Source organism: Cyanistes caeruleus, unplaced genomic scaffold (assembly GCF_971803275.1).
Source record: "Cyanistes caeruleus unplaced genomic scaffold, bCyaCae1.hap1.1 HAP1_SCAFFOLD_100, whole genome shotgun sequence".
Taxonomy (NCBI): domain Eukaryota; kingdom Metazoa; phylum Chordata; class Aves; order Passeriformes; family Paridae; genus Cyanistes; species Cyanistes caeruleus.
In genome coordinates, this window is record NW_028255902.1 from 372605 (window position 1) to 400470 (window position 27866).

Genomic DNA, 27866 nt, shown 5'->3' on the forward strand with positions numbered 1-27866 from the left:
TTGCCTCTGCAGTGGCAAATAAAATGAAAAAATCCACCAGGAAAAAGAAAAACCAGAACTTCCCAACTCGCTTCATTGTTTCTTCTGAGCAGCAGCAGAAAAAGGAACAGGGCACCTTTCAGGCAGCTCCACAAGCTCAGGGTTCCCATTTCCTGGGGAATCTGAGATGCAATTGGTCTTGTTAAAAGGATAAAAGCAAGGGGAATGAATTGGGAATTATTAGGAAAAAATGACCCTTCTTACACACAAAGTTCACCAAGTCATTCCCTGCATTTCTCCTTTTCACATTCTTTCATCCACTGAGAGCTCCAGCTTATCATGTTCTGCTGCTTATCATCAACTGATTGTGCTCTTGATTTCTCCCAGTGCAAGAGATGTAGAATCATCTCAACTGAACACAGAAACAAACTCCCTCTGTCAGCCCATCTTCATGTTCCAGATCACTTTCCAGATGTCCATGGGGCTGTTGGAATGATGAGCTCTCCACTGCTGGCTGCAGGCTCTGGAGATTCTTTCTCCACATTCAGCCAGGCTTGTATTCCCCAACAATTCCTGGTAGCCCATCATGTTTTCTTTGGGTAGAAGAGCAACAATGAAAACCTCACCAATGGCACAACTCCCCTGTCCACAAGGAAAAGAAAGAACAAGTTGTCAAGTTCTTCAAACATTTGTCCTGCTTTGCTGCAAGAGTTGTGCTGCACTCACAGTGTGGGAAGCCAAGAGAAGCTGCAGCTGGGGGCACATCTTGTGACAGGAGCTGCGCCTTGTTCTCCAGGACAGGTTTTGGAAAGAACAGGACTGTGGAGAAGATTCTGGGAAAATTGAAACAGCTTTTTTAAGAAATGAAAATAAAATCCAAAGAAACAACCAATATGTTTTTCTCTATTTTTCTCTTTTTTTTTTTTCTCTATGTTCTATTTTTATGTTTCCCTTTTCCATCTTGCGCTGTTTCTCCATCCCATTCATTCCAAATGGCTCTCACCTCTAAGATCTGAGACTTGGCAAGCTTTAGACACTGTAAAATACCATGAGCCAGTTTTCATTGCCCTGTTTTCCTTGGAAAGCAATGCTGGAGACACAAGTGCAGTGCTTGGCTCAGGTACAAATTCTGCATTCAGGGAATGTGCTCAGACGGTGTCTGAGCCTCAGCAGGGACAAGGCACAGCAGCAGCCAAGGGCATTGCTGTGCCCCTGTGCAGGAGTCCAGACTCTGGCTCTTGGCTCAGCAGGGCAAAGTTGCCGTGTTTGGCCAGGCTCAGGGGCTGCCCGGGGAGCGCGGGGCTCGGGGCGGGGCCGAGCGGGCAACGGACAAACGGACACGGGGACAAACGGCCCCGGGGCTTCAGTTGCAGCGGCAGCGGCGGCAGCAGCAGCAGCGGCGGCAGCAGCAGGAAGCGAATTTAAAAATTTTCTGTCTCTCTTCTCCCTCTCCCGCGGTCCCGCATCCTCTCCCGGTCTCCCTTTCCCAGTGCCCCCTCATCTCCCACTTTCCTCTTTCCCCGTGCCCACCCGGGCCATGCCCCCAGCCCGCCCCCGGCCCCGGGCGGGGCTGCCCCGGCCCCGTCCCCGTCTCCGTCTCCATCCCCGGCCGTCCCTCCGCGGTCTCGCCTCCGCCCAGCTCTGGCTGTGCTGGCTCTGGCTGTGCTGGGCGGGCATCAGTGCCAGGGGCTGGGGCGGCATTGCCGCCCTTTGGCTCCGCCTGGCCCGACCCCGACCCCGGCCCCGGCCCCGGCCCCGGCTCCTCCCGGGGCCCGCGGAGGACACAGGCGGTGCGGCCGCTGCCGCTGCCTCCGCTGCGGCTTCCCCGGCCCGAGCTCCGCCGCTGTCGCGTTCCAATGAGGGAACGCCTGCGGGTGCCCGGCCCGGGGAGCTCGGGGAGCGCTCGGGGGCCGTTCCTGGCCCCGGGCCGAGCACTGACGGCCGCGTCTCTTCCCCAGGGAAGGCGCAGCAGGCCCTGCAGCAGCGCTACCGAGTGGGGTCACTGCTGGGGCGCGGCGGCTTTGGCAGAGTTTTTGCGGCCACTCGGCTCTCGGACGGACTCCCGGTGAGCAGAGGGGCCGGCGGCGGGCGGAGGAGGAGGAGGGGGCGGAGGAGGAGGATGGGGCTGGACACGGTGGGCGGTGAGCTGAATCCGCTGTTCCCTTTGGCTTGCAGGTGGCCATCAAAAAGGTGCCACGGAACCGCGTCCGGCACTGGGGCGAGCTGGTGAGTGAGCGGGGCCAGCGGCAGAAGCCGGGCCGTGCCGGGCGGGGATGAGCCGGGGCCCGGCAGGGTGGGAGCCGCCAGGACACCTGCAGGGAGAGCGGGCGTGGGGCCAGCGGAGGGCACAGAGCATCCCGGGCTGGCTGAGGGCTTCCCGAGCCCTGGCACGGCCTCAGCCCCACTGACGGCACCGTGCTCCTCCCGCAGCCCGACGGCACCAGCGCACCCCTGGAGATAGTGCTGCTGGACAAGGTGTCCACAGGCTTCCCCGGTGTGGTGCAGCTGCTGGAATGGCTTGAGCTCCCCAACACCATCGTGATGGTGCTGGAGCGCCCGGAGCGGTGTCAGGACCTGCGGCGTTTCATTCGGGCACGGAGGTTCCTGTCCGAGGAAGAGGCGCGGGAGCTGTTCCAGCAGGTGCTGGCGGCCGTGCGGCACTGCACCAGCTGCGGGGTCCTGCACCGAGATATCAAACCGGAGAACATCTTGGTAGACCTGGACACCGGCGAGGCAAAACTGATTGACTTTGGCTGTGGCACCTACCTGCAGGACACAGCCTACACTCAATTTGCAGGTGAGCCCACACAGGGGTGGTGATCCTGGTCCTGGCATCTCCTGGCCCAACCTGGGTGTGGCAGCAGGGATTCTCCCTTTGGCTGCCAGTCACAGGACTGAGTCTTCAGCCAAGTTGCTTTTGAGCAGAGCTGGGTGAGGACCCATCTTCCAGCCCTGCTGGCAGACTTTGCCTGCCACTCTGCCCAGGACTGGGGCTGGGGCAGCCAGCCTGACAAAATCCCCATGGGTGGGGGTAGCAGAGATGGGGTGGCAGGACCTGTGCACCTGCTGGTTTGGTGTGCAGGTGAGAATGGGCTTGGACTGCTCTGCTCACCTGATTTGCCTTGGTTCAAGATATTTTTTGGGTAATGCCAGCAGGGAGGATGTGGGTGTGGTTTTTCCCCAGCACTGAGTGGGTATTTCCCTTTGTGTATCATGGTCAGGCCTTGCCAGGGTTTCTGCTGCCCTCTTCCAGCACCAGTGGCTTCTTTTCCAACCCCGGGTTTGTACCCAAGTCCCAGGTGCTGGTGAGAGGGCAGCAGGTCACCCCGTGTGCCACTGGGGCAGCCCCCACATGCCCAGGGATGCTGGGGCCAGGCTCTGGGAGCAGCAGCATCCCCCTGATGAGCTCCATCCATATTCCATAGGAACACCGTCATACAGCCCCCCGGAATGGAACGACTTCGGCTGGTACCATGGCGAGGCAGCGACCGTCTGGTCCCTGGGCATCCTGCTGCACGAGATGGTCTGCGGGGAGCACCCTTTCAGGAGGGGCAGGAACATCAGATGGGGCCAGCTCCCGCTGCCACAACGGCTCTCCCAAGGTGGATCCTCATCTCTGGGCACGGGGGGAACACCAGTGCTGGGAGACAGCAGCGGGCTCGTGAGCATCCCGCTCTGGCAGCTGCTGAGGAGGTGGCACATGTCCTGCTCTCCTGCTCTCCTCCAAAACAAAGAATTGATGGGAAAGTTTAGGCCCAGCTCTGAGCACATCCAGCGTGGCCTGGGCACGGGAATAGTGGGGCAAAGCAGACAGGAGCCTTCTCCAACTGACCAGTGGTTTGTGGTTTCTCTCCCCAGACTGCCAGATTCTGATCAGGTGGTGTTTATCCCTGAACTCCTTGGACAGGCCCTCATTAGAAGACCTGTCCTGTGATCCCTGGATGCAGGATATTCATCAGCCCTAGAAGAAGGGAGAGAGCCACGGGCACAGTGATGCAGGGACCTGGTAAGTTACAGCTCCACACATGCCCTGGCAATCAGCAGCAAAGAAACCCAGACTTTTTTGTCCTGCCTGTGTCACTGCACTGGGGTCATGGAATGGGAACACACAGCCCTTGTGCTGGAGCTGAGCTGCTCTGCCCAGCACGGGTGGGCACCATCTGAGCTGGTTTTGCTTGTCCTGTTTCACTGACAGCCGGGCCCTGGGCAGAACCCTGACAGCCTGGTGTCACCCCAGGGAAGAAGGAGCCCCTGGAGAAGCTGTACCAGGTGGGGCTGCTGCTGCTGCTGCTGGAGACATGGAGGACAGCAGCAAGGATGACAACCTCTTCACTTGGCCAGCAGGAGCTGGCGATGATGGACTTTGATTCTGGCACCTTCTTCAAAGCCAGGCTCCACAGTGAATTTTCAGGTAAGTCCAGACCCAGGGGGATGCTCCCAGATTTGTGCATTGGCCGGGAACCAAAGGTTTCCCTTTGCTGGGGCAGATGCAACTGATTCCTCAGTGGCTGCCCAGCTGGTTTTTGGCAGGGCTGGGAACGTGGGCTGGGGTGGTTACGAAATGGGAGTGGGATCCTGGCCCTGCCAACAGCCCCCAGCACCCACTGTGCCCCGGGCTGGGGCTGGGGCAGCCAGCCCGACACAAACAAACCCCCATGGCAGGAGCACAGGTGGGACTCCAGAACCTGAGCACGGCTGCTTTGCTGTGCAGCCAAGGAAGGGCTTGGGCTGCTCCACTCCCCTGCTTTGCTTTGGGATCACCGTGATTTTGGGGGACAGTGCAGGGGGAAAGGGAGAAAGCATGGGCTTCTCTCACCCATGGGTGGGTTTTTCCCCAGAATGTAGGGGTTGGGCCTTCCTCAAGCTCCTGACAGACATAAGATTTTTTACCAGTTTTCTTGTTTCCCCTTTTTGTCTGTAACCTATTTTTATTAATTAGTTGTTTGTTTTTCTAAAGGAAGCGTTCCAGGTGGGGTCCAGTCTGGATCAGGAAGTGCTTGGGACCAGCTGTGGCGTGGATGGGCCGTGCCCTTGGAGAAGACTGAGGACATCGTTTGGGACCAGCTTTTCTTGTGGCAGCGGATGGTGTGAGGTGGGTCCTCATCTCCTTGGCATGAGAGGGACAAGAGCTTTTGGGAGATGGCAGCGGGCACAGGAGCATCCCGCTCTGGGCAGCTGCTGAGGGGCTGGATCTGCCGTGGCTGGCTGCAGGCTGGGCACATGTCCTGCCCTCCTGCTCTGCTCCCCAAGGCAGCAGTGATGGGCAGCTTTGGGCCCAGCTCTGAGCACGGCCAGCATGGCCTGGGCACCGCGGCTGGCTGGGACAAGGGGACAGGAGCCTTCAGCTGACGGGCGGTTTCTGCTTTCTCTCCTTGCAGCCGGGCTCTGCGGATGCTGAGGCTGCTCTGGGCTCTGCCAGGGCTCTGCTGGGCTCAGCACCGGGCCGGGATCAGCCAAAGAAGAAACGCTGTGACCTGCAGCAGAGACTTGAGCATTTTGGCAATGCAGCTCAAGTCTGCAGAGTGTCCACCTCCAAGGGAAAACATGACACCCCCCAAAAATTAAACTTGTTCCATAACTTCTGAAATGAAATTCATCCGCTGGGATGACCCCAAATGACATTTTTCAGCTTGCTCAAGCTCTAGCTCAGCCCTTCTCTGAACAGTTCTGTCCCCACACCTGCCTTTTACTTCACAACTGCTCCCTCCTTTCCCCCAGTGAGTTCCCAGCCCATCACAGTCTCCATCACACTGCAGCCTTCCTTGATGCCCCTCACCACGAGGAAGGCCAAGCCCCAGTCTCAGGGACTGTTGGTGGTTAGGAGTCTTTTTTTTTTTATTTCTGGCTTGCCCGTGGAATTTTTACCCATTAGTTGGGGGAAAACCTAACTGTGGGTACTTGGTGGGTGCTTGAAAAAAGCGTTTGGCCGGGCCCAGGGGTGGAAGGGGGCAGGAAAAATAGAGGGTGGGGACAGTTTGGCGAGCTTTCTTCAGTTTTGGAGAAGGACACTTTGGGCGCAGAGCTGTTGCGGTAGAGAGAAGGGAATTTCGTCATCACCCAGACGGAGCTGCTGCTGCTGCTTCTCCTCCTCCCCTCTTTGTTGGTGGCCTCGCACCCCCTGTCCTGCTGGGACGTGTGGCAGTGCCAGGCACCGCCGCGGAGCTGCTGATCCACCTCAGCCACCGGCCCAGGATCTCAGCTCATCCCTGCTGTTCCAGCTGAGTGTTCCTCAGAGCCCTGCAGGAGCACCGGGACTGCCCGCCCGAGGGGTTTGTGAAACAAAGCCTCTCCTCCATCCCATCTCAGCTGAGAAAGCTGTCACGGGGCCCCTGGTTCTGTTTTCTTGTTATTGCTGTAGTTATTGTTTGTTTGTTTGCCTGGTTATACTAGTAAAGAACTGTTATTCCCATCCCCAGATCTCTGCCTAAAGGCACCTTGATTTAAAAACTATATTAATTTGGAGGGAGGGGGTCTACATTCTTTCATTCCAAGGGAGGCTCCGGCTCTCCCTAGCAGACACCTGTCTTCTAGAACCGAGACAAAATCTCCTCAATATCCTAAAAATTTGAAAAAAAAATCCCACATAATTGCAGAAAAATCACACAAAATTCCCTAAATCTTCTCAAAACCCTATCAAACTGCAGAAAAATCCCACCAATCTCCACAAATTTCCACAAAAATCTAAGAAAAATCCCTCAAAATTCTTAAATTCTCAAAATAATAGAAAATAACGGAAAAATCAAAAAAAATTATATCAACTTTTGCAAAATCCCATAAAAATAAAAAAAAAAAATCCCTGAATCTTCCCAAAACCCTACCAAATTCCACAAATATCTCACAAAATCTCCAGAATATCCCACAAAATTCAAGAAAAATCCCACCAAATTACAGAAAAATCCCATACTATTCCCTAAATGTTCTCAAAACCCTATCAAATTTCAGAAACATCCCAAAAAATCTCCACAAAATAGCAGAAAATCTAAGAAAAATCCCTCACAATTCTTGAGGTCTCCTCAAAATCTCAAAAACACCCAGAAAATTCCACAACAGTACAAAAAAATCCCACCAAATTCCAGAAACATCCCACCAAATCTCCACAAAATTCCACAAAATCTAAGAAACATCCCTCACAATTCTTCAAGTCACCTCAAAATCTCTCAATATTCCAGAAAAATATCTCACAAAATTCCCTAAATCTTCCCAAAACTCTAACAAATTCCAGAAATGTCCAACCAAATCTCCACAAAATTCCAAAGAAGCTAAGAAAAATCCCTCATAATTCTTCATGTCTCCTCAATATCCAACAAAATTCCAGAAAAATCCCACAAAATTGCAGAAAGCTTCTCAAAAGCCCAACTAATTGCAGAAACATCCCAAAAAATCCCTACAAATTTCCACAAAACCTAAGAAAATACCTCAAAATCCTTCATGTCTCCTCAAAATCCCTGAAAATTCTAAAAAACTCCCACAAAATCTCCTCAATATCCTACCAAATTCAAGAAAAATCTCACCAAATTCAGAAAAATCCCATTCAATTCCCTAAAGGTTCTAAAAACCCCACCCAATTCCAGTAATACCCCACAAAATCCCCACACATTTCCACAAAACCGAAGAAAATACCTCAAAATCCTTCATGTCTCCTCAAAATCCCTCAAAATTCTACAAAAATCCCTCCAAATCTCCCCAATATCCTGTCACATGCAAGAAAAATCCCACCACATTCCAGAAAAATCCCACACAAATCATTAAATGTTCTCAAAACCCCAGCAAATTCCAGAAACATCCCACAAAATCCCCACAAATTTCCACAGAATCTAAGAAAATCCAACCAAATCCTTCATGTCTTCTCAAAATCTCTCAAAATTCTAAAAAAATCCCTCAAAATCTCCCCAATATCCTGCAAAATTCCAGTAACATCCCACCAAATCCCCACTAACTTCCACAAAATCAATGAAAATACCTCAAAATTCTTCATGTCTCCTCCAAATCCCTCAAAATTCCATAAAACTCCCACAAAATCTCCCTAATATCCTGAAACTTTCAAGAAAAATTGCACAAAATTGTAGAAAAATCCCACACAAATAATTAATTGTTCTCAAAACCCCACCAAATTCCAGAAACATCCTACAAATCTCCACAAAATTCACACAAAATCCAAGAAAATACCTCAAAACCCTTCATGTCTCCTCAAAATCCCTCAAAATTCTACAAAAATCCCTCCAAATCTCCCCAATATCCTGTCACATACAAGAAAAATCCCACCAAATTCCAGAAAAATCCCACACAAATCATTAAATGTTCTCAAAACCCCAGAAAATTCCAGAAACATCCCACCAAATCTAAACAAATTCCCACAAAATCTAAGAAAAATCCCTCACAATTCATCATGTCTCCACAAAATCCAAAAAAATTCCCAAAAAAATTCCCAAAAAAATACCACAAAATTGCAGAAATCTTCTCAAAACCCTAGCAAATTCCACAAACATCCCACCAAATCGCCACAAAGTTCCACAAAATCTAAGAAACACCCCTCACAATTCTTCATGTCCCCTCAAAATCCCACCAAATTCCAGAAAAAACTACAACAAAACGGCAGAAAGCTTCTCAAAACCACACCAGATTCCAGTAACATCCCACAAAATCCCCACTAATTTCCGCAAAACCTAAGAAAATACCTCAAAATCGTTCATGTCTCCTCAAAATCCCACAATATTCCACAAAACTCCTACAAAATCTCTTCAATATCATACAAAATTCAAGAAAAATCCCACCAAATTGCAGAAATATCCCACACAAATCATTAAATGTTCTGAAAACCCCAGCAAATTCCAGAAACATCCCACCAAATCTAAACAAATTCCCACAAAATCTAAGAAAAATCCCTCACAATTCTTCATGTTTCCTCAAAATCCCACAAAATTCAAGAAAAAACTCCAAAAAAATTGCAGAAATCTTCTCAAAACCACACCAAATTCCAGTAACATCCAACAAAAGAGCCACAAATTCCCACAAAACCTAAGAAAATACCTCAAAATCCTTCATGTCTCCTCAAAATCCCTCAAAATTCTAAAAAACTCCCACAAAATCTCCTCAATATCCAGCAACATGCAAGAAAAATCCCACCAAATTCCAGAAAAATCCCACACAAATCATTAAATGTTCTGAAAACCCCAGCAAATTCCAGAAACATCCCACCAAATCTCCACAAAATACCAAAAAATTCCACAACAGTACAAAAAAATCCCACAAAATACCAGAAAAATCCCACCAAATCTAAACTAATTTCCACAAAATCTAAGAAAAATCCCTCACAATTCATCATGTCTCCTCAAAATCAAAAAAAATTCCCAAAAAAATACCACAAAATTGCAGAAATCTTCTCAAAACCCTACCAAATTCCAGAAACATCCCACCAAAATCCCCACAAATTTCCACAAAATATAAGAAAATACCTCAAAACTCTTTATGTCTCCTCAAAATCCCTCAAAATCCCACAAAACTCCCACAAAATTTCCTGAATACCCCACAAGATTCAAGAAAAATCCCACAAAATTCCAGAACAATCCCACAAAATTGCAGAAAGCTTCTCAAAACCCCACCAAATTCCACAAACATCCCACCAAATCGCCACAAAGTTCCACAAAATCTAAGAAACATCCTCACAATTCTTCATGTCTCCGCAAAATCCCACAAAATTCCAGAAAAAACTCCAACAAAACTCCAGAAAGCTTCTCAAAACCACACCAGATTCCAGTAACATCCCACAAAATCCCCACTAATTTCCACAAAACCTAAGAAAATACCTCAAAATCCTTCATGTCTCCTCAAAATCCCACAAAATTCCACAAAACTCCTACAAAATCTCTTCAATATCATACAAAATTACAGAAAAATCCCACCAAATTGCAGGAAAATCCCACACAAATCATTAAATGTTCTGAAAACCCCAGCAAATTCCAGAAACATCCTACAAAATCCCCACAAATTTCCACAAAACCTAAGAAAATACCTCAAAATCCTTCATGTCTCCTCAAAATCCCTCAAAATTCTACAAAAATCCCTCCAAATCTCCTCAATATCCAGCAACATGCAAGAAAAATCCCACCAAATTCCAGAAAAATCCCACACAAATCATTAAATGTTCTGAAAACCCCAACTAATTGCAGAAACATCCCACAAAACCCTCACAAATTTCCACAAAACCTAAGAAAATACCTCAAAATCCTTCATGTCTCCTCAAAATCCCTCAAAATTCTAAAAAACTCCCACAAAATCTCCTCAATATCCTACCAAATTCAAGAAAAATCTCACCAAATTCAGAAAAATCCCATTCAATTCCCTAAAGGTTCTCAAAACCCCACCCAATTCCAGTAATATCCCACAAAATCCCCACTAATTTCCACAAAATCAACAAAAATACCACAAAATTCTTCATGTCTCCTCAAAATCCCACAAAATTCCACAAAACTCCCACAAAATCTCTTCAATATCATACAAAATTCAAGAAAAATCCCACCAAATTGCAGGAAAATCCCACACAAATCATTAAATGTTCTGAAAACCCAGGCAAATTCCAGAAACATCCCACCAAATCTCCACAAAATTCACACAAAATCTAAGAAAAATCCCTCACAATTCTTCAGGTCTCCTCAATATCCCACCAAATTGCAGAAAAATACCACAAAATTGCAGAAAGCTTCTCAAAAGACCAACTAATTGCAGAAACATCCCACAAAACCCCCACAAATTTCCACAAAATCTAAGAAAATACCTCAAAATCTTTCATGTCTCCTCAAAATCCCTCAAAATTGTAAAAAACTCCCACAAAATTGCCTCAATATCCTACCAAATTCAAGACACATCCTACAAAATCCCCACTAATTTCCACAAAATCTAAGAAAATACCTCAAAATCCTTCATGTCTCCTCAAAATCCCTCAAAATTGTACAAAAATCCCTCCAAATCTCCTCAATATCCAGCAACATGCAAGAAAAATCCCACCAATTTCCAGAAAAATCCCACCAAATCTAAACTAATTTCCACAAAATCTAAGAAAAATCCCTCACAATTCCTCAAATCTCCTCAAAATCCAAAAAAATTCCCCAAAAAATACCACAAAATTGCAGAAATCTTCTCAAAACCCTACCAAATTCCAGAAACATCCCACCAAAATCCCCACAAATTTCCACAAAATATAAGAAAATACCTCAAAACTCTTTATGTCTCCTCAAAATCCCTCAAAATCCCACAAAACTCCCACAAAATCTCCTGAATACCCCACAAAATTTAAGAAAAATCCCACAAAATTCCAGAACAATCCCACAAAATTGCAGAAAGCTTCTCAAAACCCCAGCAAATTCCAGAAACATCCCACCAAATCGCCACAAAGTTCCACAAAATCTAAGAAAATACCTCACAATTCTTCATGTCTCCTCAAAATCCCACAAAATTCCAGAAAAAACTCCAACAAAACTCCAGAAAGCTTCTCAAAACCACACCAGATTACAGTAACATCCCACAAAATCCCCACTAATTTCCACAAAACCTAAGAAAATACCTCAAAACCCTTCATGTCTCCTCAAAATCCCTCAAAATTCCACAAAACTCCCACAAAATCACTTCAATATTCAACAAAATTCCACCAAAGAGATCACCAAGAAAAATCCCACCAAATTGCAAAAAAATCCCACACAAATCATTAAATGTTCTCAAAACCCCAGAAAATTCCAGAAACATCCCAACAAATCTCCACCAAATTCACACAAAATCCAAGAAAAATCCCTCACAATTCTTCAGGTCTCCTCAATATCCCACAAAATTCAAGAAAAATCCACAAAATTGCAGAAAGCTTCTCAAAAGCCCAACTAATTGCAGAAACATCCCACAAAACCCCCACAAATTTCCACAAAACCTAAGAAAATACCTCAAAATACTTCATGTCTCCTCCAAATCCCTCAAAATTCTAAAAAACTCCCTCACAAAATCTCCTCAATATCCAGCAACATGCAAGAAAAATCTCACCAAATTCAGAAAAATCCCATTCAATTCCCTAAAGGTTCTCAAAACCCCACCCAATTCCAGTAATATCCCACAAAATCCCCACTAATTTCCACAAAATCAACAAAAATACCTCAAAATTCTTCATGTCTCCTCAAAATCCCACAATATTCCACAAAACTCCCACAAAATCTCTTCAATATCATACAAAATTCAAGAAAAATTCCACCAAATTGCAGGAAAATCCCACACAAATCATTAAATGTTCTGAAAACCCCAGCAAATTCCAGAAACATCCCACCAAATCGCCACAAAATTCACACAAAATCTAAGAAAAATCCCTCACAATTCTTCATGTTTCCTCAAAATCATACAAAATTCAAGAAAAAACTCCAAAAAAATTGCAGAAATCTTCTCAAAACCACACCAAATTCCAGTAACATCCAACAAAAGAGCCACAAATTCCCACAAAACCTAAGAAAATACCTCAAAATCCTTCATGTCTCCTCAAAATCCCTCAAAATTCTGCAAAAATCCCTCCAAATCTCCTCAATATCCAGCAACATGCAAGAAAAATCCCACCAAATTCCAGAAAAATCCCACACAAATCATTAAATGTTCTCAAAACCCCAGCAAATTCCAGAAACATCCCACCAAATCTCCACAAAATATCAAAAAATTCCACAACAGTACAAAAAAATCCCACAGAATACCAGAAAAATCCCACCAAATCTAAACTAATTTCCACAAAATCTAAGAAAAAACCCTCACAATTCCTCAAATCTCCTCAAAATCCAAAAAAATTCCCCAAAAAATACCACAAAATTGCAGAAATCTTCTCAAAACCCTACCAAATTCCAGAAACATCCCACCAAAATCCCCACAAATTTCCACAAAATATAAGAAAATACCTCAAAACTCTTTATGTCTCCTCAAAATCCCACAAAACTCCCACAAAATCTCCTGAATATCCCACAAAATTCAAGAAAAATCCCACAAAATTCCAGAACAATCCCACAAAATTGCAGAAATCTTCTCAAAACCCCACCAAATTCCAGAAACATCCCACAAAACTGCAGAAAGCTTCTCAAAACCACACCAGATTCCAGTAACATCCCACAAAACCCTCACAAATTTCCACAAAACCTAAGAAAATACCTCAAAATTCTTCATGTCTCCTCAAAATCCCGCAAAATTCAAGAAAAAACTCCAACAAAACTCCAGAAAGCTTCTCAAAACTCCACCAAATTCCAGTAACATCCCAGAAAATCGCCACAGATTTCCACAAAACCTAGGAAAATACCTCAAAATCCTTCATGTCTACTCAAAATCCCTCAAAATTCCACAAAACTTCCACAAAATCTCCCCAATATCATACAAAATTCAAGAAAAATCCCACCAAATTGCAGGAAAATCCCACACAAATCATTAAGTGTTCTGAAAACCCCAGCAAATTCCAGAAACATCCCACCAAATCTAAACAAATTCCCACAAAATCTAAGAAAAATCCCTCACAATTCATCATGTCTCCTCAAAATCCAAAAAAATTCCCAAAAAAATACCACAAAACTGCAGAAATCTTCTCAAAACCCTAGCAAATTCCACAAACATCCCACCAAATCGCCACAAAGTTCCACAAAATCTAAGAAACACCCCTCACAATTCTTCATGTCCCCTCAAAATCCCACCAAATTCCAGAAAAAACTACAAAAAAACGGCAGAAAGCTTCTCAAAACCACACCAGATTCCAGTAACATCCCACAAAATCCCCACTAATTTCCGCAAAACCTAAGAAAATACCTCAAAATCGTTCATGTCTCCACAAAATCCCACAATATTCCACAAAACTCCCACAAAATCTCTTCAATATCATACAAAATTCAAGAAAAATCCCACCAAATTGCAGAAATATCCCACACAAATCATTAAATGTTCTGAAAACCCCAGCAAATTCCAGAAACATCCCACCAAATCTAAACAAATTCCCACAAAATCTAAGAAAAAACCCTCACAATTCTTCATGTTTCCTCAAAATCCCACAAAATTCAAAAAAAACTCCAAAAAAATTGCAGAAATCTTCTCAAAACCACACCAAATTCCAGTAACATCCCACAAAACCCCCACAACTTTCCACAAAATCAACCAAAATACCTCAAAATCCTTCATGTCTCCTCAAAATCCCTCAGAATTCTAAAAAACTCCCACAAAATCCCCTCAATATCCACCAAATTCAAGAAAAATCTCACCAAATTCAGAAAAATCCCATTCAATTCCCTAAAGGTTCTCAAAACCCCACCCAGTTCCAGTAATATCCCACAAAATCCCCACTAATTTCCACAAAATCAACCAAAATACCTCAAAATCCTTCATGTCTCCTCAAAATCCCACAAAATTCCACAAAACTCCCACAAAATCTCTTCAATATCATACAAAATTCAAGAAAAATCCCACCAAATTGCAGGAAAATCCCACACAAATCATTAAATGTTCTGAAAACCCCAGCAAATTCCAGAAACATCCTACAAAATCCCCACAAATTTCCACAAAACCTAAGAAAATACCTCAAAATCCTTCATGTCTCCTCAAAATCCCTCAAAATTCTACAAAAATCCCTCCAAATCTCCTCAATATCCAGCAACATGCAAGAAAAATCCCACCAAATTCCAGAAAAATCCCACACAAATCATTAAATGTTCTGAAAACCCCAGCAAATTCCAGAAACATCCCACCAAATCTCCACAAAATTCACACAAAATCCAAGAAAAATCCCTCAAAATTCTTCATATCTCTTCAGAATCCCACAAAATTCAAGAAAAATCCACAAAATTGCAGAAAGCTTCTCAAAAGCCCAACTAATTGCAGAAACATCCCACAAAACCCTCACAAATTTCCACAAAACCTAAGAAAATACCTCAAAATCCTTCATGTCTCCTCAAAATCCCTCAAAATTCTAAAAAACTCCCACAAAATCTCCTCAATATCCTACCAAATTCAAGAAAAATCTCACCAAATTCAGAAAAATCCCATTCAATTCCCTAAAGGTTCTCAAAACCCCACCCAATTCCAGTAATATCCCACAAAATCCCCACTAATTTCCACAAAATCAACAAAAATACCACAAAATCCTTCATGTCTCCTCAAAATCCCTCAAAATTCCACAAAACTTCCACAAAATCTCCCCAATATCATACAAAATTCAAGAAAAATCCCACCAAATTGCAGGAAAATCCCACACAAATCATTAAATGTTCTGAAAACCCAGGCAAATTCCAGAAACATCCCACCAAATCTCCACAAAATTCACACAAAATCTAAGAAAAATCCCTCACAATTCTTCAGGTCTCCTCAATATCCCACCAAATTGCAGAAAAATTCCACAAAATTGCAGAAAGCTTCTCAAAAGACCAACTAATTGCAGAAACATCCCACAAAACCCCCACAAATTTCCACAAAATCTAAGAAAATACCTCAAAATCTTTCATGTCTCCTCAAAATTCCTCAAAATTCTAAAAAACTCCTACAAAATTGCCTCAATATCCTACCAAATTCAAGACACATCCTACAAAATCCCCACTAATTTCCACAAAATCTAAGAAAATACCTCAAAATCCTTCATGTCTCCTCAAAATCCCTCAAAATTCTAAAAAACTCCCACAAAATCCCCTCAATATCCTACCAAATTCAAGAAAAATCTCACCAAATTCAGAAAAATCCCATTCAATTCCCTAAAGGTTCTCAAAACCCCACCCACTTCCAGTAATATCCCACAAAATCCCCACTAATTTCCACAAAATCTAAGAAAACACCTCAAAATCCTTCATGTCTCCTCAAAATCCCTCAAAACTCTACAAAAATCCCTCCAAATCTCCTCAATATCCAGCAACATGCAAGAAAAATCCCACCAAATTCCAGAAAAATCCCACACAAATCATTAAATGTTCTGAAAACCCCAGCAAATTCCAGAAACATCCCACCAAATCTCCACAAAATATCAAAAAATTCCACAACAGTACAAAAAAATCCCACAAAATACCAGAAAAATCCCACCAAATCTAAACTAATTTCCACAAAATCTAAGAAAAATCCCTCACAATTCATCATGTCTCCTCAAAATCCAAAAAAATTCCCAAAAAAATACCACAAAATTGCAGAAATCTTCTCAAAACCCTACCAAATTCCAGAAACATCCCACCAAAATCCCCACAAATTTCCACAAAATATAAGAAAATACCTCAAAACTCTTTATGTCTCCTCAAAATCCCACAAAACTCCCACAAAATCTCCTGAATATCCCACAAAATTCAAGAAAAATCCCACAAAATTCCAGAACAATCCCACAAAATTGCAGAAATCTTCTCAAAACCCCACCAAATTCCAGAAACATCCCACAAAACTGCAGAAAGCTTCTCAAAACCACACCAGATTCCAGTAACATCCCACAAAACCCTCACAAATTTCCACAAAACCTAAGAAAATACCTCAAAATTCTTCATGTCTCCTCAAAATCCCGCAAAATTCAAGAAAAAACTCCAACAAAACTCCAGAAAGCTTCTCAAAACTCCACCAAATTCCAGTAACATCCCAGAAAATCGCCACAGATTTCCACAAAACCTAGGAAAATACCTCAAAATCCTTCATGTCTACTCAAAATCCCTCAAAATTCCACAAAACTTCCACAAAATCTCCCCAATATCATACAAAATTCAAGAAAAATCCCACCAAATTGCAGGAAAATCCCACACAAATCATTAAGTGTTCTGAAAACCCCAGAAAATTCCAGAAACATCCCACCAAATCTAAACAAATTCCCACAAAATCTAAGAAAAATCCCTCACAATTCATCATGTCTCCTCAAAATCCAAAAAAATTCCCAAAAAAATACCACAAAACTGCAGAAATCTTCTCAAAACCCTAGCAAATTCCACAAACATCCCACCAAATCGCCACAAAGTTCCACAAAATCTAAGAAACACCCCTCACAATTCTTCATGTCCATTCAAAATCCCACCAAATTCCAGAAAAAACTACAACAAAACGGCAGAAAGCTTCTCAAAACCACACCAGATTCCAGTAACATCCCACAAAATCCCCACTAATTTCCGCAAAACCTAAGAAAATACCTCAAAATCGTTCATGTCTCCACAAAATCCCACAATATTCCACAAAACTCCCACAAAATCTCTTCAATATCATACAAAATTCAAGAAAAATCCCACCAAATTGCAGAAATATCCCACACAAATCATTAAATGTTCTGAAAACCCCAGCAAATTCCAGAAACATCCCACCAAATCTAAACAAATTCCCACAAAATCTAAGAAAAAACCCTCACAATTCTTCATGTTTCCTCAAAATCCCACAAAATTCAAGAAAAAACTCCAAAAAAATTGCAGAAATCTTCTCAAAACCACACCAAATTCCAGTAACATCCCACAAAACCCCCACAAATTTCCACAAAATCAACCAAAATACCTCAAAATCCTTCATGTCTCCTCAAAATCCCTCAGAATTCTAAAAAACTCCCACAAAATCCCCTCAATATCCACCAAATTCAAGAAAAATCTCACCAAATTCAGAAAAATCCCATTCAATTCCCTAAAGGTTCTCAAAACCCCACCCAGTTCCAGTAATATCCCACAAAATCCCCACTAATTTCCACAAAATCTAAGAAAATACCTCAAAATCCTTCATGTCTCCTCAAAATCCCTCAAAACTCTACAAAAATTCCTCCAAATCTCCTCAATATCCAGCAACATGCAAGAAAAATCCCACCAAATTCCAGAAAAATCCCACACAAATCATTAAATGTTCTGAAAACCCCAGCAAATTCCAGAAACATCCCACCAAATCGCCACAAAATTCACACAAAATCCAAGAAAAATCCCTCAAAATTCTTCATATCTCTTCAGAATCCCACAAAATTCAAGAAAAATTCCACAAAATTGCAGAAAGCTTCTCAAAAGCCCAACTAATTGCAGAAACATCCCACAAAACCCTCACAAATTTCCACAAAACCTAAGAAAATACCTCAAAATCCTTCATGTCTCCTCAAAATCCCTCAAAATTCTAAAAAACTCCCACAAAATCTCCTCAATATCCTACCAAATTCAAGAAAAATCTCACCAAATTCAGAAAAATCCCATTCAATTCCCTAAAGGTTCTCAAAACCCCACCCAATTCCAGTAATATCCCACAAAATCCCCACTAATTTCCACAAAATCAACAAAAATACCACAAAATTCTTCATGTCTCCTCAAAATCCCACAAAATTCCACAAAACTCCCACAAAATCTCTTCAATATCATACAAAATTCAAGAAAAATCCCACCAAATTGCAGGAAAATCCCACACAAATCATTAAATGTTCTCAAAACCCCAGCAAATTCCAGAAACATCCCACCAAATCTCCACAAAATTCACACAAAATCTAAGAAAAATCCCTCACAATTCTTCAGGTCTCCTCAATATCCCACCAAATTGCAGAAAAATACCACAAAATTGCAGAAAGCTTCTCAAAAGACCAACTAATTGCAGAAACATCCCACAAAACCCCCACAAATTTCCACAAAATCTAAGAAAATACCTCAAAATCTTTCATGTCTCCTCAAAATTCCTCAAAATTCTAAAAAACTCCCACAAAATTGCCTCAATATCCTACCAAATTCAAGAAACATCCTACAAAATCCCCACTAATTTCCACAAAATCTAAGAAAATACCTCAAAATCCTTCATGTCTCCTCAAAATCCCTCAAAATTCTGCAAAAATCCCTCCAAATCTCCTCAATATCCAGCAACATGCAAGAAAAATCCCACCAAATTCCAGAAAAATCCCACACAAATCATTAAATGTTCTGAAAACCCCAGCAAATTCCAGAAACATCCCACCAAATCTCCACAAAATATCAAAAAATTCCACAACAGTACAAAAAAATCCCACAAAATACCAGAAAAATCCCACCAAATCTAAACTAATTTCCACAAAATCTAAGAAAAATCCCTCACAATTCATCATGTCTCCTCAAAATCCAAAAAAATTCCCAAAAAAATACCACAAAACTGCAGAAATCTTCTCAAAACCCTAGCAAATTCCACAAACATCCCACCAAATCGCCACAAAGTTCCACAAAATCTAAGAAACACCCCTCACAATTCTTCATGTCCATTCAAAATCCCACCAAATTCCAGAAAAAACTACAACAAAACGGCAGAAAGCTTCTCAAAACCACACCAGATTCCAGTAACATCCCACAAAATCCCCACTAATTTCCGCAAAACCTAAGAAAATACCTCAAAATCGTTCATGTCTCCACAAAATCCCACAATATTCCACAAAACTCCCACAAAATCTCTTCAATATCATACAAAATTCAAGAAAAATCCCACCAAATTGCAGAAATATCCCACACAAATCATTAAATGTTCTGAAAACCCCAGCAAATTCCAGAAACATCCCACCAAATCTAAACAAATTCCCACAAAATCTAAGAAAAAACCCTCACAATTCTTCATGTTTCCTCAAAATCCCACAAAATTCAAGAAAAAACTCCAAAAAAATTGCAGAAATCTTCTCAAAACCACACCAAATTCCAGTAACATCCCACAAAACCCCCACAAATTTCCACAAAATCAACCAAAATACCTCAAAATCCTTCATGTCTCCTCAAAATCCCTCAGAATTCTAAAAAACTCCCACAAAATCCCCTCAATATCCACCAAATTCAAGAAAAATCTCACCAAATTCAGAAAAATCCCATTCAATTCCCTAAAGGTTCTCAAAACCCCACCCAGTTCCAGTAATATCCCACAAAATCCCCACTAATTTCCACAAAATCTAAGAAAATACCTCAAAATCCTTCATGTCTCCTCAAAATCCCTCAAAACTCTACAAAAATTCCTCCAAATCTCCTCAATATCCAGCAACATGCAAGAAAAATCCCACCAAATTCCAGAAAAATCCCACACAAATCATTAAATGTTCTGAAAACCCCAGCAAATTCCAGAAACATCCCACCAAATCGCCACAAAATTCACACAAAATCCAAGAAAAATCCCTCAAAATTCTTCATATCTCTTCAGAATCCCACAAAATTCAAGAAAAATTCCACAAAATTGCAGAAAGCTTCTCAAAAGCCCAACTAATTGCAGAAACATCCCACAAAACCCTCACAAATTTCCACAAAACCTAAGAAAATACCTCAAAATCCTTCATGTCTCCTCAAAATCCCTCAAAATTCTAAAAAACTCCCACAAAATCTCCTCAATATCCTACCAAATTCAAGAAAAATCTCACCAAATTCAGAAAAATCCCATTCAATTCCCTAAAGGTTCTCAAAACCCCACCCAATTCCAGTAATATCCCACAAAATCCCCACTAATTTCCACAAAATCAACAAAAATACCACAAAATTCTTCATGTCTCCTCAAAATCCCACAAAATTCCACAAAACTCCCACAAAATCTCTTCAATATCATACAAAATTCAAGAAAAATCCCACCAAATTGCAGGAAAATCCCACACAAATCATTAAATGTTCTGAAAACCCCAGCAAATTCCAGAAACATCCCACCAAATCTGCACAAAATTCACACAAAATCTAAGAAAAATCCCTCACAATTCTTCAGGTCTCCTCAATATCCCACCAAATTGCAGAAAAATACCACAAAATTGCAGAAAGCTTCTCAAAAGACCAACTAATTGCAGAAACATCCCACAAAACCCCCACAAATTTCCACAAAATCTAAGAAAATACCTCAAAATCTTTCATGTCTCCTCAAAATTCCTCAAAATTCTAAAAAACTCCCACAAAATTGCCTCAATATCCTACCAAATTCAAGAAACATCCTACAAAATCCCCACTAATTTCCACAAAATCTAAGAAAATACCTCAAAATCCTTCATGTCTCCTCAAAATCCCTCAAAATTCTGCAAAAATCCCTCCAAATCTCCTCAATATCCAGCAACATGCAAGAAAAATCCCACCAAATTCCAGAAAAATCCCACACAAATCATTAAATGTTCTGAAAACCCCAGCAAATTCCAGAAACATCCCACCAAATCTCCACAAAATATCAAAAAATTCCACAACAGTACAAAAAAATCCCACAAAATACCAGAAAAATCCCACCAAATCTAAACTAATTTCCACAAAATCTAAGAAAAATCCCTCACAATTCATCATGTCTCCTCAAAATCCAAAAAAATTCCCAAAAAAATACCACAAAATTGCAGAAATCTTCTCAAAACCCTACCAAATTCCACAAACATCCCACCAAAATCCCCACAAATTTCCACAAAATATAAGAAAATACCTCAAAACTCTTTATGTCTCCTCAAAATCCCACAAAACTCCCACAAAATCTCCTGAATATCCCACAAAATTCAAGAAAAATCCCACAAAATTCCAGAACAATCCCACAAAATTGCAGAAATCTTCTCAAAACCCCACCAAATTCCAGAAACATCCCACAAAACTGCAGAAAGCTTCTCAAAACCACACCAGATTCCAGTAACATCCCACAAAACCCTCACAAATTTCCACAAAACCTAAGAAAATACCTCAAAATTCTTCATGTCTCCTCAAAATCCCGCAAAATTCAAGAAAAAACTCCAACAAAACTCCAGAAAGCTTCTCAAAACTCCACCAAATTCCAGTAACATCCCAGAAAATCGCCACAGATTTCCACAAAACCTAGGAAAATACCTCAAAATCCTTCATGTCTACTCAAAATCCCTCAAAATTCCACAAAACTTCCACAAAATCTCCCCAATATCATACAAAATTCAAGAAAAATCCCACCAAATTGCAGGAAAATCCCACACAAATCATTAAGTGTTCTGAAAACCCCAGCAAATTCCAGAAACATCCCACCAAATCTAAACAAATTCCCACAAAATCTAAGAAAAATCCCTCACAATTCTTCAGGTCTCCTCAATATCCCACCAAATTGCAGAAAAATACCACAAAATTGCAGAAAGCTTCTCAAAACGCCAGCAAATTCCAGAAACATCCCACCAAATCTCCACAAAATTCACACAAAATCCAAGAAAAATCCCTCAAAATTCTTCATATCTCTTCAGAATCCCACAAAATTGCAGAAAAATCGCACAAAATTGCAGAAAGCTTCTCAAAAGCCCAACTAATTGCAGAAACATCCCACAAAACCCCCACAAATTTCCACAAAACCGAAGAAAATACCTCAAAATACTTTATGTCTCCTCAAAATCACTCAGAATTCTAAAAAACTCCCACAAAATCTCCTCAATATCCTACCAAATTCAAGAAAAATCCCACCAAATTCAGAAAAATCCCATACAATTCCTTAAAGGTTCTCAAAACCCCACCCAATTCCAGTAATATCCCACAAAATCCCCACTAATTTCCACAAAATCTAAGAAAATACCTGAAAATCCTTCATGTCTCCTCAAAATCCCACAAAATTCCACAAAACTTCCACAAAATCTCTTCAATATTCAACAAAATTCAAGAAAAATCCCACCAAATTGTAGAAATATCCCACACAGTTCATTTAATGTTCTCAAAACACCAGAAAATTCCAGAAACATCCCACCAAATCTCCACAAAATCCCACAAAATTCAAGAAAAAACTCTAACAAAACTCCAGAAAGCTTCTCAAAACCATACCAAATTCCACAAACATCCCACCAAAATCCCCACAAATTTCCACAAAACCTAAGAAAACACCTCAAAATCCTTCATGTCTCCTCAAAATCCCTCAAAACTCTACAAAAATCCCTCCAAATCTCCTCAATATCCAGCAACATGCAAGAAAAATCCCACCAAATTCCAGAAAAATCCCACACAAATCATTAAATGTTCTGAAAACCCCAGCAAATTCCAGAAACATCCCACCAAATCGCCACAAAATTCACACAAAATCCAAGAAAAATCCCTCAAAATTCTTCATATCTCTTCAGAATCCCACAAAATTCAAGAAAAATCCACAAAATTGCAGAAAGCTTCTCAAAAGACCAACTAATTGCAGAAACATCCCACAAAACCCTCACAAATTTCCACAAAACCTAAGAAAATACCTCAAAATCCTTCATGTCTCCTCAAAATCCCTCAAAGTTCTAAAAAACTCCCGCAAAATCTCCTCAATATCCTACCAAATTCAACAAAAATCTCACCAAATTCAGAAAAATCCCATTCAATTCCCTAAAGGTTCTCAAAACCCCACCCAATTCCAGTAATATCCCACAAAATCCCCACTAATTTCCACAAAATCAACAAAAATACCACAAAATTCTTCATGTCTCCTCAAAATCCCACAAAATTCCACAAAACTCCCACAAAATCTCTTCAATATCATACAAAATTCAAGAAAAATCCCACCAAATTGCAGGAAAATCCCACACAAATCATTAAATGTTCTGAAAACCCCAGCAAATTCCAGAAACATCCCACCAAATCTCCACAAAATTCACACAAAATCTAAGAAAAATCCCTCACAATTCTTCAGGTCTCCTCAATATCCCACCAAATTGCAGAAAAATACCACAAAATTGCAGAAAGCTTCTCAAAAGACCAACTAATTGCAGAAACATCCCACAAAACCCCCACAAATTTCCACAAAATCTAAGAAAATACCTCAAAATCTTTCATGTCTCCTCAAAATTCCTCAAAATTCTAAAAAACTCCCACAAAATTGCCTCAATATCCTACCAAATTCAAGAAACATCCTACAAAATCCCCACTAATTTCCACAAAATCTAAGAAAATACCTCAAAATCCTTCATGTCTCCTCAAAATCCCTCAAAATTCTGCAAAAATCCCTCCAAATCTCCTCAATATCCAGCAACATGCAAGAAAAATCCCACCAAATTCCAGAAAAATCCCACACAAATCATTAAATGTTCTGAAAACCCCAGCAAATTCCAGAAACATCCCACCAAATCTCCACAAAATATCAAAAAATTCCACAACAGTACAAAAAAATCCCACAAAATACCAGAAAAATCCCACCAAATCTAAACTAATTTCCACAAAATCTAAGAAAAATCCCTCACAATTCATCATGTCTCCTCAAAATCCAAAAAAATTCCCAAAAAAATACCACAAAATTGCAGAAATCTTCTCAAAACCCTACCAAATTCCACAAACATCCCACCAAAATCCCCACAAATTTCCACAAAATATAAGAAAATACCTCAAAACTCTTTATGTCTCCTCAAAATCCCACAAAACTCCCACAAAATCTCCTGAATATCCCACAAAATTCAAGAAAAATCCCACAAAATTCCAGAACAATCCCACAAAATTGCAGAAATCTTCTCAAAACCCCACCAAATTCCAGAAACATCCCACAAAACTGCAGAAAGCTTCTCAAAACCACACCAGATTCCAGTAACATCCCACAAAACCCTCACAAATTTCCACAAAACCTAAGAAAATACCTCAAAATTCTTCATGTCTCCTCAAAATCCCGCAAAATTCAAGAAAAAACTCCAACAAAACTCCAGAAAGCTTCTCAAAACTCCACCAAATTCCAGTAACATCCCAGAAAATCGCCACAGATTTCCACAAAACCTAGGAAAATACCTCAAAATCCTTCATGTCTACTCAAAATCCCTCAAAATTCCACAAAACTTCCACAAAATCTCCCCAATATCATACAAAATTCAAGAAAAATCCCACCAAATTGCAGGAAAATCCCACACAAATCATTAAGTGTTCTGAAAACCCCAGAAAATTCCAGAAACATCCCACCAAATCTAAACAAATTCCCACAAAATCTAAGAAAAATCCCTCACAATTCATCATGTCTCCTCAAAATCCAAAAAAATTCCCAAAAAAATACCACAAAATTGCAGAAATCTTCTCAAAACCCTAGCAAATTCCACAAACATCCCACCAAATCGCCACAAAGTTCCACAAAATCTAAGAAACACCCCTCACAATTCTTCATGTCCCCTCAAAATCCCACCAAATTCCAGAAAAAACTACAACAAAACGGCAGAAAGCTTCTCAAAACCACACCAGATTCCAGTAACATCCCACAAAATCCCCACTAATTTCCGCAAAACCTAAGAAAATACCTCAAAATCGTTCATGTCTCCACAAAATCCCACAATATTCCACAAAACTCCCACAAAATCTCTTCAATATCATACAAAATTCAAGAAAAATCCCACCAAATTGCAGAAATATCCCACACAAATCATTAAATGTTCTGAAAACCCCAGCAAATTCCAGAAACATCCCACCAAAATCTAAACAAATTCCCACAAAATCTAAGAAAAAACCCTCACAATTCTTCATGTTTCCTCAAAATCCCACAAAATTCAAGAAAAAACTCCAAAAAAATTGCAGAAATCTTCTCAAAACCACACCAAATTCCAGTAACATCCCACAAAACCCCCACAAATTTCCACAAAATCAACCAAAATACCTCAAAATCCTTCATGTCTCCTCAAAATCCCTCAGAATTCTAAAAAACTCCCACAAAATCCCCTCAATATCCACTAAATTCAAGAAAAATCTCACCAAATTCAGAAAAATCCCATTCAATTCCCTAAAGGTTCTCAAAACCCCACCCAGTTCCAGTAATATCCCACAAAATCCCCACTAATTTCCACAAAATCTAAGAAAATACCTCAAAATCCTTCATGTCTCCTCAAAATCCCTCAAAACTCTACAAAAATTCCTCCAAATCTCCTCAATATCCAGCAACATGCAAGAAAAATCCCACCAAATTCCAGAAAAATCCCACACAAATCATTAAATGTTCTGAAAACCCCAGCAAATTCCAGAAACATCCCACCAAATCGCCACAAAATTCACACAAAATCCAAGAAAAATCCCTCAAAATTCTTCATATCTCTTCAGAATCCCACAAAATTCAAGAAAAATTCCACAAAATTGCAGAAAGCTTCTCAAAAGCCCAACTAATTGCAGAAACATCCCACAAAACCCTCACAAATTTCCACAAAACCTAAGAAAATACCTCAAAATCCTTCATGTCTCCTCAAAATCCCTCAAAATTCTAAAAAACTCCCACAAAATCTCCTCAATATCCTACCAAATTCAAGAAAAATCTCACCAAATTCAGAAAAATCCCATTCAATTCCCTAAAGGTTCTCAAAACCCCACCCAATTCCAGTAATATCCCACAAAATCCCCACTAATTTCCACAAAATCAACAAAAATACCACAAAATTCTTCATGTCTCCTCAAAATCCCACAAAATTCCACAAAACTCCCACAAAATCTCTTCAATATCATACAAAATTCAAGAAAAATCCCACCAAATTGCAGGAAAATCCCACACAAATCATTAAATGTTCTGAAAACCCCAGCAAATTCCAGAAACATCCCACCAAATCTCCACAAAATTCACACAAAATCTAAGAAAAATCCCTCACAATTCTTCAGGTCTCCTCAATATCCCACCAAATTGCAGAAAAATTCCACAAAATTTCAGAAAGCTTCTCAAAAGACCAACTAATTGCAGAAACATCCCACAAAACCCCCACAAATTTCCACAAAATCTAAGAAAATACCTCAAAATCTTTCATGTCTCCTCAAAATTCCTCAAAATTCTAAAAAACTCCCACAAAATTGCCTCAATATCCTACCAAATTCAAGAAACATCCTACAAAATCCCCACTAATTTCCACAAAATCTAAGAAAATACCTCAAAATCCTTCATGTCTCCTCAAAATCCCTCAAAATTCTAAAAAACTCCCACAAAATCCCCTCAATATCCTACCAAATTCAAGAAAAATCTCACCAAATTCAGAAAAATCCCATTCAATTCCCTAAAGGTTCTCAAAACCCCACCCACTTCCAGTAATATCCCACAAAATCCCCACTAATTTCCACAAAATCTAAGAAAACACCTCAAAATCCTTCATGTCTCCTCAAAATCCCTCAAAACTCTACAAAAATCCCTCCAAATCTCCTCAATATCCAGCAACATGCAAGAAAAATCCCACCAAATTCCAGAAAAATCCCACACAAATCATTAAATGTTCTGAAAACCCCAGCAAATTCCAGAAACATCCCACCAAATCGCCACAAAATTCACACAAAATCCAAGAAAAATCCCTCAAAATTCTTCATATCTCTTCAGAATCCCACAAAATTCAAGAAAAATCCACAAAATTGCAGAAAGCTTCTCAAAAGACCAACTAATTGCAGAAACATCCCACAAAACCCTCACAAATTTCCACAAAACCTAAGAAAATACCTCAAAATCCTTCATGTCTCCTCAAAATCCCTCAAAATTCTAAAAAACTCCCACAAAATCTCCTCAATATCCTACCAAATTCAAGAAAAATCTCACCAAATTCAGAAAAATCCCATTCAATTCCCTAAAGGTTCTCAAAACCCCACCCAATTCCAGTAATATCCCACAAAATCCCCACTAATTTCCACAAAATCAACAAAAATACCACAAAATTCTTCATGTCTCCTCAAAATCCCACAAAATTCCACAAAACTCCCACAAAATCTCTTCAATATCATACAAAATTCAAGAAAAATCCCACCAAATTGCAGGAAAATCCCACACAAATCATTAAATGTTCTCAAAACCCCAGCAAATTCCAGAAACATCCCACCAAATCTCCACAAAATTCACAAAAAATCTAAGAAAAATCCCTCACAATTCTTCAGGTCTCCTCAATATCCCACCAAATTGCAGAAAAATACCACAAAATTGCAGAAAGCTTCTCAAAAGCCCAACTAATTGCAGAAACATCCCACAAAACCCCCACTAATTTCCACAAAACCTAAGAAAATACCTCAAAACCCTTCATGTCTCCTCAAAATCCCTCAAAATTGTAAAAAACTCCCACAAAATTGCCTCAATATCCGACCAAATTCAAGACACATCCTACAAAATCCCCACTAATTTCCACAAAATCT

The 27866-nt window shown here is 40.9% G+C and overlaps 3 protein-coding genes across 4 annotated transcripts in view; 2 read left to right on the top strand and 1 right to left on the bottom strand.

The window, feature by feature from the left end:
• LOC147646363 (uncharacterized) overlaps positions 1–27866 on the bottom strand; it is a 183930-nt gene that overhangs the window by 108322 nt on the left and 47742 nt on the right. The gene's annotated exons all lie outside the window — the stretch shown is intronic.
• Positions 1–27866, top strand: part of LOC147646364 (maestro heat-like repeat-containing protein family member 7) — a 195784-nt gene that overhangs the window by 49387 nt on the left and 118531 nt on the right. The window lies entirely within an intron of this gene.
• On the top strand, positions 1342–6393 carry LOC147646369 (serine/threonine-protein kinase pim-1-like). Its single transcript, XM_086873534.1, has 8 exons — positions 1342–2044; positions 2155–2205; positions 2410–2776; positions 3405–3581; positions 3838–3985; positions 4175–4390; positions 4937–5071; positions 5358–6393. The coding sequence occupies exons 1-5, from the start codon at positions 1517–1519 to the stop codon at positions 3942–3944; spliced, it is 1230 nt and encodes a 409-aa protein (XP_086729660.1). The 5' UTR covers positions 1342–1516; the 3' UTR covers positions 3945–3985; positions 4175–4390; positions 4937–5071; positions 5358–6393.

Coding starts and splice junctions, on each gene's coding strand:
- LOC147646369 (XM_086873534.1), top strand. CDS start 1,517: ATGCCCCCAGCCCGCCCCCGGCCCCGGGCGGGGCTGCCCCGGCCCCGT. Junction 2,045..2,154: donor GGCTCTCGGACGGACTCCCG/GTGAGCAGAGGG, acceptor TTTGGCTTGCAG/GTGGCCATCAAAAAGGTGCC. Junction 2,206..2,409: donor TCCGGCACTGGGGCGAGCTG/GTGAGTGAGCGG, acceptor CTCCTCCCGCAG/CCCGACGGCACCAGCGCACC.